At 59.9% G+C, this 8851-nt stretch overlaps 1 protein-coding gene across 3 annotated transcripts; it reads left to right on the forward strand.

Moving 5' to 3' along the window:
• Window positions 1-255: 255 nt before the first annotated feature.
• On the forward strand, window positions 256-8348 carry SCN1B (sodium voltage-gated channel beta subunit 1). 3 transcript variants are annotated; one of them, XM_047709652.1, is made up of 6 exons: window positions 256-628; window positions 2272-2438; window positions 3206-3446; window positions 7056-7197; window positions 7538-7614; window positions 7699-8348. In XM_047709652.1, the coding sequence occupies exons 1-5, from the start codon at window positions 589-591 to the stop codon at window positions 7602-7604; spliced, it is 657 nt and encodes a 218-aa protein (XP_047565608.1). In that variant the 5' UTR covers window positions 256-588; the 3' UTR covers window positions 7605-7614; window positions 7699-8348. The 3 variants fall into 3 exon arrangements, with proteins under 3 accessions (XP_047565608.1, XP_047565609.1, XP_047565610.1); XM_047709653.1 differs by having other exon boundaries at window positions 7538-7609; XM_047709654.1 differs by lacking the exon at window positions 256-628 and adding an exon at window positions 1460-1484.
• Window positions 8349-8851: the final 503 nt, after the last annotated feature.

Raw genomic sequence — 8851 nt, forward strand, 5'->3', positions numbered from 1 at the left:
TTTTCCAGACTCCGATGCTGGGGGTCCCCAGAGTCGGGAGGGGTCAGGCCATCCGCCCATGCCCAAAAGCCGCGGCCCCTGCGCCGCCGGGAGAGGCCGGTGCAGCGGGCGCCTCCTGGGCCGCTGCGGCAAAGGCTGGGCGGCCGCGCCCTCCCCCCGCGGTGATTCATCCCGCCCCCTCCCGCTCCCTCCTCCCTCCCCAGGCCGCCGCCGCCGCCGCCGCCGCCGCCGCCGCTGCAGTGCGCAGGAGACCGCGGCCCGCGCCCCAGCGCGCCGGAGCCGGAGCGGGGCCGGGGTCGGTGCACCTGGCGAATGCGCCCGGCTGCGCGCGCCAGCGCAGCAGCCCGAGCAGCGGCCGCCGCCCGCGCGGCGGGGATGCCCGGACGCCGGGCCCCGGGGCTGGGCCCCCGGCGGTAACCGGAGCGGGGGGGCCGCGCCCCCCCCGCCCCCCCTCGCCGGTCCCAGAGCCGCAGCTGCTGCGCCCGCGCGCTCCCGGGGACATTCTAACCACCGCCCGGGCCCGCTGCCTCTTGCCCCGCTATTAATACCGGCGGCCCGGGAGGGGGGCGCAGCGCGCGCGGCGCAGCCATGGGGACACTGCTGGCCTTGGTGGTCGGCGCGGCACTGGGTGAGTGCGCGGGGCAGGGAGGTGCGCGGCGGGGGGCACCGCCCGGGCAGCGGCCCAGGGGCGGGGTGAGCGCGTGGGACCCGGGACGGCGGGCGGAGGGCTGCCCCCCACCCCGCGGCCCACTCCCCGGCCCGGCTAAGTGTGCTTCCGAAGTTGTGAGCGCGGGGAGCGGGGCGGGGGAGGGCGGTGGAGGTGCTGGTGGGCGAGCGCGGGTGGGGGCCGGGCTGGCACAGCTCGGCGGCTGCGGGCGCCCAGCCGGGGGCGAGGAAACGCGGAGTCAGCTGCTCCCGGAGCCCCGCAGGCTGCAATGTGACACCCACAGCCGCGGGAGGGGGTGGGGGAAGGCGGCGCTCGGAGACTGGGACGGGGGAGACCGAGAGACAGGGAGAGATGGGGACGCAAGGGAAGGCGCGAGAGGCGCAGCGACTCCGAGTACTCCGGAGCGCTCCGCCGAGACTGGGAGTCGGGAATAACGGGGGAGAAGGAGACGGAGAAGGTTGTAGAGTGTGCCAGAGAGAGGCCGAGAAGCGAGTTAGGAATGGGAGCGCCGGAGAGACAAACTTGAGAGAGGCAGGAGAGACGGAGACACAGGTAGACACTGGGAGAGGTGGAGTTTAAAAGGGACAGGGAAAGGTGGAGAGAGAGACCGGGAGAGGCCGTCGGAGCCTGGAAAGAGGACACAAAGTGGTACAGACTCCGTAAGGGATATGAAGTAAGGGAGACAGACACAGAAGTGTTCAAGGAGTTAGAAAGAGCAGCGGAGGAAGACAAGGAGTTCCCAAGATTCACAGAAGGAGAGACTAGGGGACAAGGAAACAGACCCGGAGCTGGAGCCAGAGAGGCTCAGCATTATCTGGTGAGCGCTGGGGCTGAGGAAGGGGGAGGCAGGTGAGAATACGGAGGAGGCACCCAAGGGGACTGGAATCCAGTGGGGGGTGCAAAGTCCCTGAGGCTGCAAAGAGCTTAGTGTGTTTCAAGAAGCTGATAGGAGGTGGGAGAGGGGTCTGGAGCTGAGGAGCCTGGGGGCAGGGCAACAGAGGCCAGAGAAGCTGGGTAGGGGTTGGGGGACTGGAGAGCTGGGCTGGAGTGTGGGGCTGCCCTGGTTCCAGCACCCCCCAACCCCTCTGAGGCCTTGCCTTCTCCCAACCCCTTCTCTGGGGCTAGGGAAATGACTCTGTCCCCTTGAACTTCTAGCACATCTGGAATTCTAGTTCCACCACCTAAATGCTGCGGTACCATGGGCAGGGGGGACTTCCTAAGAAGGGGTACATGGGTGTCTACTTGGCTACAGAGCAAAGATTCTGAGTTACTTCCCACAGTGACAGCCCTATGTTGTTTGGGTGGGTGGGGGGCTTCTTGCGTGGCAGGCCCCTTGCTGGGGCTTTACCTCACTGGTGGAATCTGCTAAGCAACCCCTCCAAGCAGAGATGACCGTTTGCGGGAAACTGAGGCCAGAGGTGATGAGGGACTCACCAAGGGCACACAGCAAGTGGCAGGGCCAGGCTGAGCGTCTGGTTCTGTCCATTCCTATTCATTATCGAGGGGAAACAGATGGTTTCCGAGAGGCCAGAGAGCCAAGAGCCAGCAAGCCTGGTGTTGGGTGCTGGGCGCCCCTGTTCCACCTGAGCCTGCTGTCCCTGCAGTGTCCTCAGCCTGGGGGGGCTGCGTGGAGGTGGACTCAGAGACCGAGGCCGTGTACGGAATGACCTTCAAAATTCTGTGCATCTCCTGCAAGCGACGCAGCGAGACCACCGCCGAGACCTTCACGGAGTGGACCTTCCGCCAGAAGGGCACTGAGGAGTTTGTCAAGGTGTGTGTGGGGGGGTGGGCACAGGTGCAGGGCGGTGGGCCTCTGTGTGGGACATGGTGGCAGGCAGCATGCCGGGGGCAGGGTGGGGGGTGTTTGCTCATTTCCGATAATGTGCTATTTGTGATGACCCGGATTCAGGTTCCAGCTCCACCCCTGTTTGGCTGGTGCCCTTGGGCCAGGCACTGGGCTTCTCTGAGCCTCAGTTTCCTTCTCTGTAAAGACGGGGTGGCGGTGGGCTCTAGCTCATAGGCTTGGGTGAGGGTTGATCCGGTTGTTGCCCTGGCACACGGTGGCACAAAGATTCAGTACCAGCAAGGCCGTCTCCGGTAGTCATCATGAAAGATGCAGAACTTTCCCGCCTTCCTTTACATTATATGTATTTTGATCTACACATGAGGAGGCTCCGCAGACTCACAGGGCCTCCCAGAGCAGTGGGGTCTGCTGTGGCTGAAATTGGACTCCTCTCTGCCTGGCTGAGGGGTGTGCCTCGTGAGACTGAAAGCCAGGAAGACTGAAAGAGGGCTGGGGTTGGGGGGGGGATGCCTGAGGAAAATGTACATGAGTGCGCGTGCCTGGCCCAGGGACACAGTCAGTGTTAGGGGCAGGCCAGGGAACCATCCTCGCCCCCCCTGTGCCCTCCGTGCCTGGGGTCGTGGTGCCCACGTGTGTGTCCGCTGTATCTCTGAGTGTCAGGGCGAGGGACAGAATGGTCTGGGCGAGGGTGGAGGGGACGGGCGCAGGCAGTGACCAGCCCGGCTGCCCCCCAGATCCTGCGCTATGAGAACGAGGTCCTACAGCTGGAGGAGGACGAGCGTTTTGAGGGCCGGGTGGTGTGGAACGGCAGCCGGGGCACCAAGGACCTGCAGGACCTGTCCATCTTCATCACCAACGTCACCTACAACCACTCCGGCGACTACGAGTGCCACGTCTACCGCCTGCTCTTCTTTGAGAACTATGAGCACAACACCAGCGTCGTCAAAAAGATCCACCTTGAGGTGGTGGACAAAGGTGAGTCCGGCCCTGCCTGCCCCGTCGCCCCTGTTGCCCACCGGCAGCCAGATGGTGGGACAGATGGCAGGCAGGGGACAGGCTGGCTCCACGCCTGGGCCGGGCGAACGCCCACGGCAGCAGGGGGAGCTGCACCTCCCTCCCCAGCCCCAGCTCCGGCTTTCCTTTCCTTTCAACCCGCCTCGGAGCCCCAGCAGACCCCTCCTGTGAAAGTTCTGGATGCAAAACTGCCACCTGTGCTGTGGGATGTCGGGCAGGTGTCCTCCTGTCTCTGTGGAAGGGCTGTCCCGTGGGAAACAGGCTGATAACGGTAGCCATCTCTCAGCGCAGTGTGAGGATGCAGCGGTGGGTCGGTATCAGCTGCCCTGGTAGTGGGAATGACAGTGGAGGTTCTGACTGTTGGTAGCCTCAGCCCCTCCTCCCTTTGTCACCCTGGCTGAAGAGATAAGAGTGTGTCCCCTGGAGCAGAGCTCCTGAAATTCCATTGTACAGTGAGCGTCCTGGGAGACCTTGGCTCAGCAGACCCCCGGGGTGGGGGTGGGGCCGCGGCTGCATTTCTAACAAGCTCTCAGCGAAGCCAAAGCGGCAGGTGTGGGGCCACAGCGTACAGCAAGGATCTCAGGCGTTTGGGGACATTGCATCATTTTGGCTCCAGCTGCCTTGGATCCCTTCTCTGAACCATCTTCCGATGGGTGTAAATTGGAATTTTCCAGGGCCGGAGGGCCCATTGGCTTAGAGTCAGGAAGCTATCCCAGAACTTGAGGCACCAAAGAACCACGGCAAGTATGTCCTGTGGGGCCCAAGGCGCACGCGCATTATCACCGTACATTGTCCTTCCTTTCCCCAAGAGGGGTGCAGTCCCTCATGGAGCCTCCCCACCCACCCACCCTCCTGGCTAGGGGCTGCTGCTGTCCACACTTTACAGACGGGAAAGCCCAGGCTCAGGGAGGTAAGATTACGTGGCTGGAACCTGGATTTGAACCCAACCAGGCATGTGTGACTGCCGTTTCTGTTCTTGGCGTGATTCACTACACTCTGCTGTCAGCCAGAGCCTGTGGGTTTCTTTTGATAATTAGCATTTTTACGTTTGTTATCAAAGTGAACCAGCAGGATTCAGCACAGGAGACAAGTCTGAGCTCCTCTTTGCTGTAGGTCACGATGCTGGGTGGGCGGCCACCCACGGATGTGGAAGACGGAGCTCCGCCCCTGGGAGTGGCTGGAACAAGAAACGCCCCCAAATCCTGTGGCTTCACAAAAATCTGTGTCAATCCTGTCTTGGGAATCAGTGCAGAGGCCAGGGGTCAGGAGAGCAGGGAGGTTCCCTGGTTCCTTCCGTCCTACTGCTTCTTACGCTCTGCCCTTGAGGGTCGGAGGCTAGGGATGGAGCACACCCCGGACCCAGCAGAGCCCCATTTAAACTTGATCTAGCATATTCTACTGCCTCCCAGAGTCTATGGGAGTATCCAACATACTCTAGTGGTTTTTCTTTCTTATCACCATAGTATGGTATTTTATATTACTATATACTATACTATTTAACATTACCAAGTATACAACAGTGTTTTTATCATAGTCCATCATACTAGAGTATTTTTATCTTTACCCACAATGCTATAGTATTTTAAATTAATCATACTGTAGTATTTGAAAGTTTTACTTGTTCTACTGTATTCATTGTCAGCCAGCATACTGTAGTATTTTTAACATTACTCGTCACACCACAGTGACCCCTCTGCCTCAGTTCCTCCTTTGTGAAATGGGAGAATGACAGTCCCGCCTCCTGAAATGTCTGTGTGGCTTGGTGGAGTCTATGTTGGACATACAGCGCCCTTTACCCAATGTTTCCTTGGCTGTGGTTGTTTCCAGAGCAGGGAAGAGCTCAGAGCCTGCAGTCAGTTACACTTGGAGTTGAATCCCGGCTCCGAATCCGATCCTGGGCCATGCGTCATTGCCCAGAGCCGTCCCCTTTCTGAGCCTCAGTGTCCTTGTCTGAAAAATGGACTGCAGAGCCGTGCCAGTCACTGTCCTAATCTGATTGGGAGAGCAGGAGATACCAGATTACCTAACTCCATCAGAGCACTGAGTTCCGGGAGCAGGGAGGAGTTCTGAAGATGCGCGCTTTGCCCAGCAACAGTCCAACTCAGTGTGCTTCCTGAGGTCAGCTGATGTGGGAAGCCAGCACTCTCTCTATCCTTGGGGGTGTTTCAGAGACGCAGGGAGATGCTCACATAAAGAATTTAGCACAGAGCTTGGCTGGAAGCACGCGTGCTCCGTATGACACGCATTCCGAACTTCCGAATGAATGAATGAGGTGTGAGTCCTTGCACCAGCTCCTCCTGGCAGAGAAGCAGGGGAGAAACACCCAGCCCTGTGCCCTCTTTCCCTCTGGCCCAGAAAGCGTCGGTGCCATCTGCACGGGGTGGAGCAGCAGAGAGTGCCCACTGATGGGAGGAAAGACCATGTGAGGACAGCGAGGGCAAATGAGATCCTGGCCACCCGGAAGGAGAGGCCCAGGAGTATGGGGCGCACACCTGTGAAATCCGGCCAGGGACGTCACAGTGGCCTTCGCTTCTGGTTCCCTGGCTGAGCACATCCCCTCCACGGTTTAAATTTAGGCTAAGTGAGAGGAAGCTGGCGATGGCAAGAGCCAGTGCCGTGGTAAGGACAGAAGGTTTCCGGAAAATGTCGATGAATAGCCAACACTTATGCAGTATGCAGACCGCGAGCCCATCCATGCGTGTTACAGGGATTAACTTGCTTTCTCTTCCCGGTAACCCCGTGAGAAGGCATGAGTACTATCACTTCCTGGTTTACAGAGGGGGAATTGAGGCTCAGAGAGGTTGAGTCACTTGCCCAAGGTTACACAGCAGGCAAGTAGCAGAGTTGGGATCTGAATCCGAGCCTTCTGGTTGCAAAGCTGCAGCTCCCGGGGAACCTGCGGCCGCCTGAATGAAAGAGATGCCCCCTCCAGCCACACAGGGAGGCAGGCTAAGGGGGATCCCAAAGCCCCCTGGACAGTGGTTAGTTATTAAGAATCCCAGTGATGGATAGCATGGAGGACAAGGGGAGATGGAGAGGAGAAGGGAGTTGAGGGAAATTGGAAGGGGAGGTGAACCATGAGAGACTATGGACTCTGAAAAACGATCTGAGAATTTTGAAGGGGTGGGGGGTGGGAGGTTGGGGGCACCAGGTGGTGGGTATTGTAGAGGGCACGGATTGCATGGAGCACTGGGTGTGGTGCAAAAATAATGAATACTGTTATGCTGAAAAAAAAATAAAAAAAATAAAAAAATTAAAAAAAAAAAAAAAAAAAAAAAAAAGAATCCCAGTGATGGGGCACCCAGGTGGCTCAATCGGTTAAGCATCCCACTCTTGATCTCAGCTCAGGTCTTGATCTCAGGGTTGTGAGTTCAAGCCTCACACTGGGCTCTAAAAGAAAACAGGAGTGACGGTAACAATGATGACTCTAGGGAAGCAGCATGGTCCCGTTGGCAGACCAGGCCCAAGGAGGCCAGGTCACTTGGCCAGGCTCATACCCCGCACACTTGGGTCACCTCAGGCTTCCTGAGCCTGGTCTTGATGGCCCCCTGACCCTGCTTGCCCTTGCAGCCAACAGAGACATGGCGTCCATCGTGTCGGAGATCATGATGTATGTGCTCATCGTGGTGTTGACCATATGGCTCGTGGCAGAGATGGTTTACTGCTACAAGAAGATCGCTGCGGCCACTGAGGCCGCTGCACAAGAGAACGCGTGAGTGGCGCCGGTGGGGGTGGGGTCAGGTGACCCAGACAAGCGGGTTTCTCAGAGGGGTACATCCATCTGCTGTCGTGGATGGGTAAGGTTGGGCCCCTGTGCCTTCCCCTCAGGACCCAGAGTCTGACTCCCTGAGTCCCCTCCTGCCTCAGACTCAGGACTCCAGGCCCCATGCCTGGGCTTCCCGTGGATCCCTGGATGTCCAGTCCACAGTCCCCACCTCTCTAACTCCAAACCCTGTGCACCTGGGGCAGAGACCCCCACCTTCCTCAGTTTCCCCCGGGGTCGGCCAGACTGATGATGCTGGTCACTGTACCCCTGGCCTTTGCCCCTACAGCTCGGAATACCTGGCCATCACCTCAGAAAGCAAGGAGAACTGTACGGGTGTCCAGGTGGCCGAATAGCCCTGGTAAGGTAGGTGGGTGGACAGGGGGCTGGAGGGCCTGGGCGGGGGTCAGCTGGCTGGATCCCTGACACCTGTCTCTCCCTCACCTTTAGGCCCTGGGCTCCACCTCAAGGAAGAGCCAGCCCTGATGGGGAACATCTGGGCACAGCCTGCCCCCAATGGGGGTTGGCCATTCCTGGACCTCCACGAGCCTCAGAGTCCTGCCAACGGAGCCACCTGGGTGGGAGGGGACAGGGGGCTTGGCTCACACCCCCAATCCGGCCTACTTCCTCCTGCCCCATCGCCCACCCGCGCCATGCATGATGGGTAAAGCAATACTGCCCCTGTCCCCACCCCTGCTTCTGCTGCCTGTTTAGGAGGGGGGCGGTGAGGCGGGGGCAGCGGCTCTGCACCCTTCCTTCTTGCTGATTTGCACACATTGGCCGCTTCAGATGCACACTACTGGGGCCCAGCCCCCCCTGCCTCCTCCCCCACCCAGCGGGGGGGGGGGTGGTCCGGATGGGGCGGCACAGTTTGGGGCAGGGGGTTTCTGGGACCCACTCCGACCGAAGACCCCCGGCGACACTTCCCCTCCTTCCTCTGGCTGGACCTGGGGTCCCCTCTCCCTGTGATGCACTCTGCCCCAGCCCTGCCCTGCCCTCTCTCACCAGCCTTGGACTGGGGCCACTTAGAAAGGCCCATTCAGCCTCTTCTCTCTTCACACAAGTAGTTTTGTTCATGAAATAAAGATTCTTGGACTTGATTCAGAGTCTCTCTCTCGAGCCCAGTCACCCTCTCCAAAGCCTTGGTTCCCCCCACCCCAACCCGCTTTTGGGTGCACATTCAGGGAAAGGGAGGGCGAAGGAACAGGTGGGTGACTCTCAGCGACTTAGCACTTGATTAGTGGGGGTGGGGTGGGGGGTTGTCATTAGCTCAGCCAGGAGGGCGGGAGGGGGCCAGAGAGGAGTCATGGGGGCAGCAGGAAAGGGAAGGGTGGCATGGAGGGAAGAGAGGGGATGCCTGAGTTTGGGGGTTTGCTGAGTTCCTAGCAGGGTGGCTCTCTCTGCTGTGGTGGGAGCTGGGGAGGGGTGAGGGAAGGAGAGGAAGATGCAGGTAGAGGGAGTGGCAGAGAGAGACTAGGGGCTGGCAGCTCCAGCACCCCCCTCCCAGCAGGAGCCCTTGTGGGAGGCTGTGGCTCTGCGTGGGGCGAGCTCGTGGGGTGAGCAGCTGCCGTCTGTGTTTGGGTGCATGGCTGTCCGCTAGCAG

This window comes from Lutra lutra, chromosome 17 (assembly GCF_902655055.1).
Source record: "Lutra lutra chromosome 17, mLutLut1.2, whole genome shotgun sequence".
Lineage (NCBI taxonomy): Eukaryota > Metazoa > Chordata > Mammalia > Carnivora > Mustelidae > Lutra > Lutra lutra.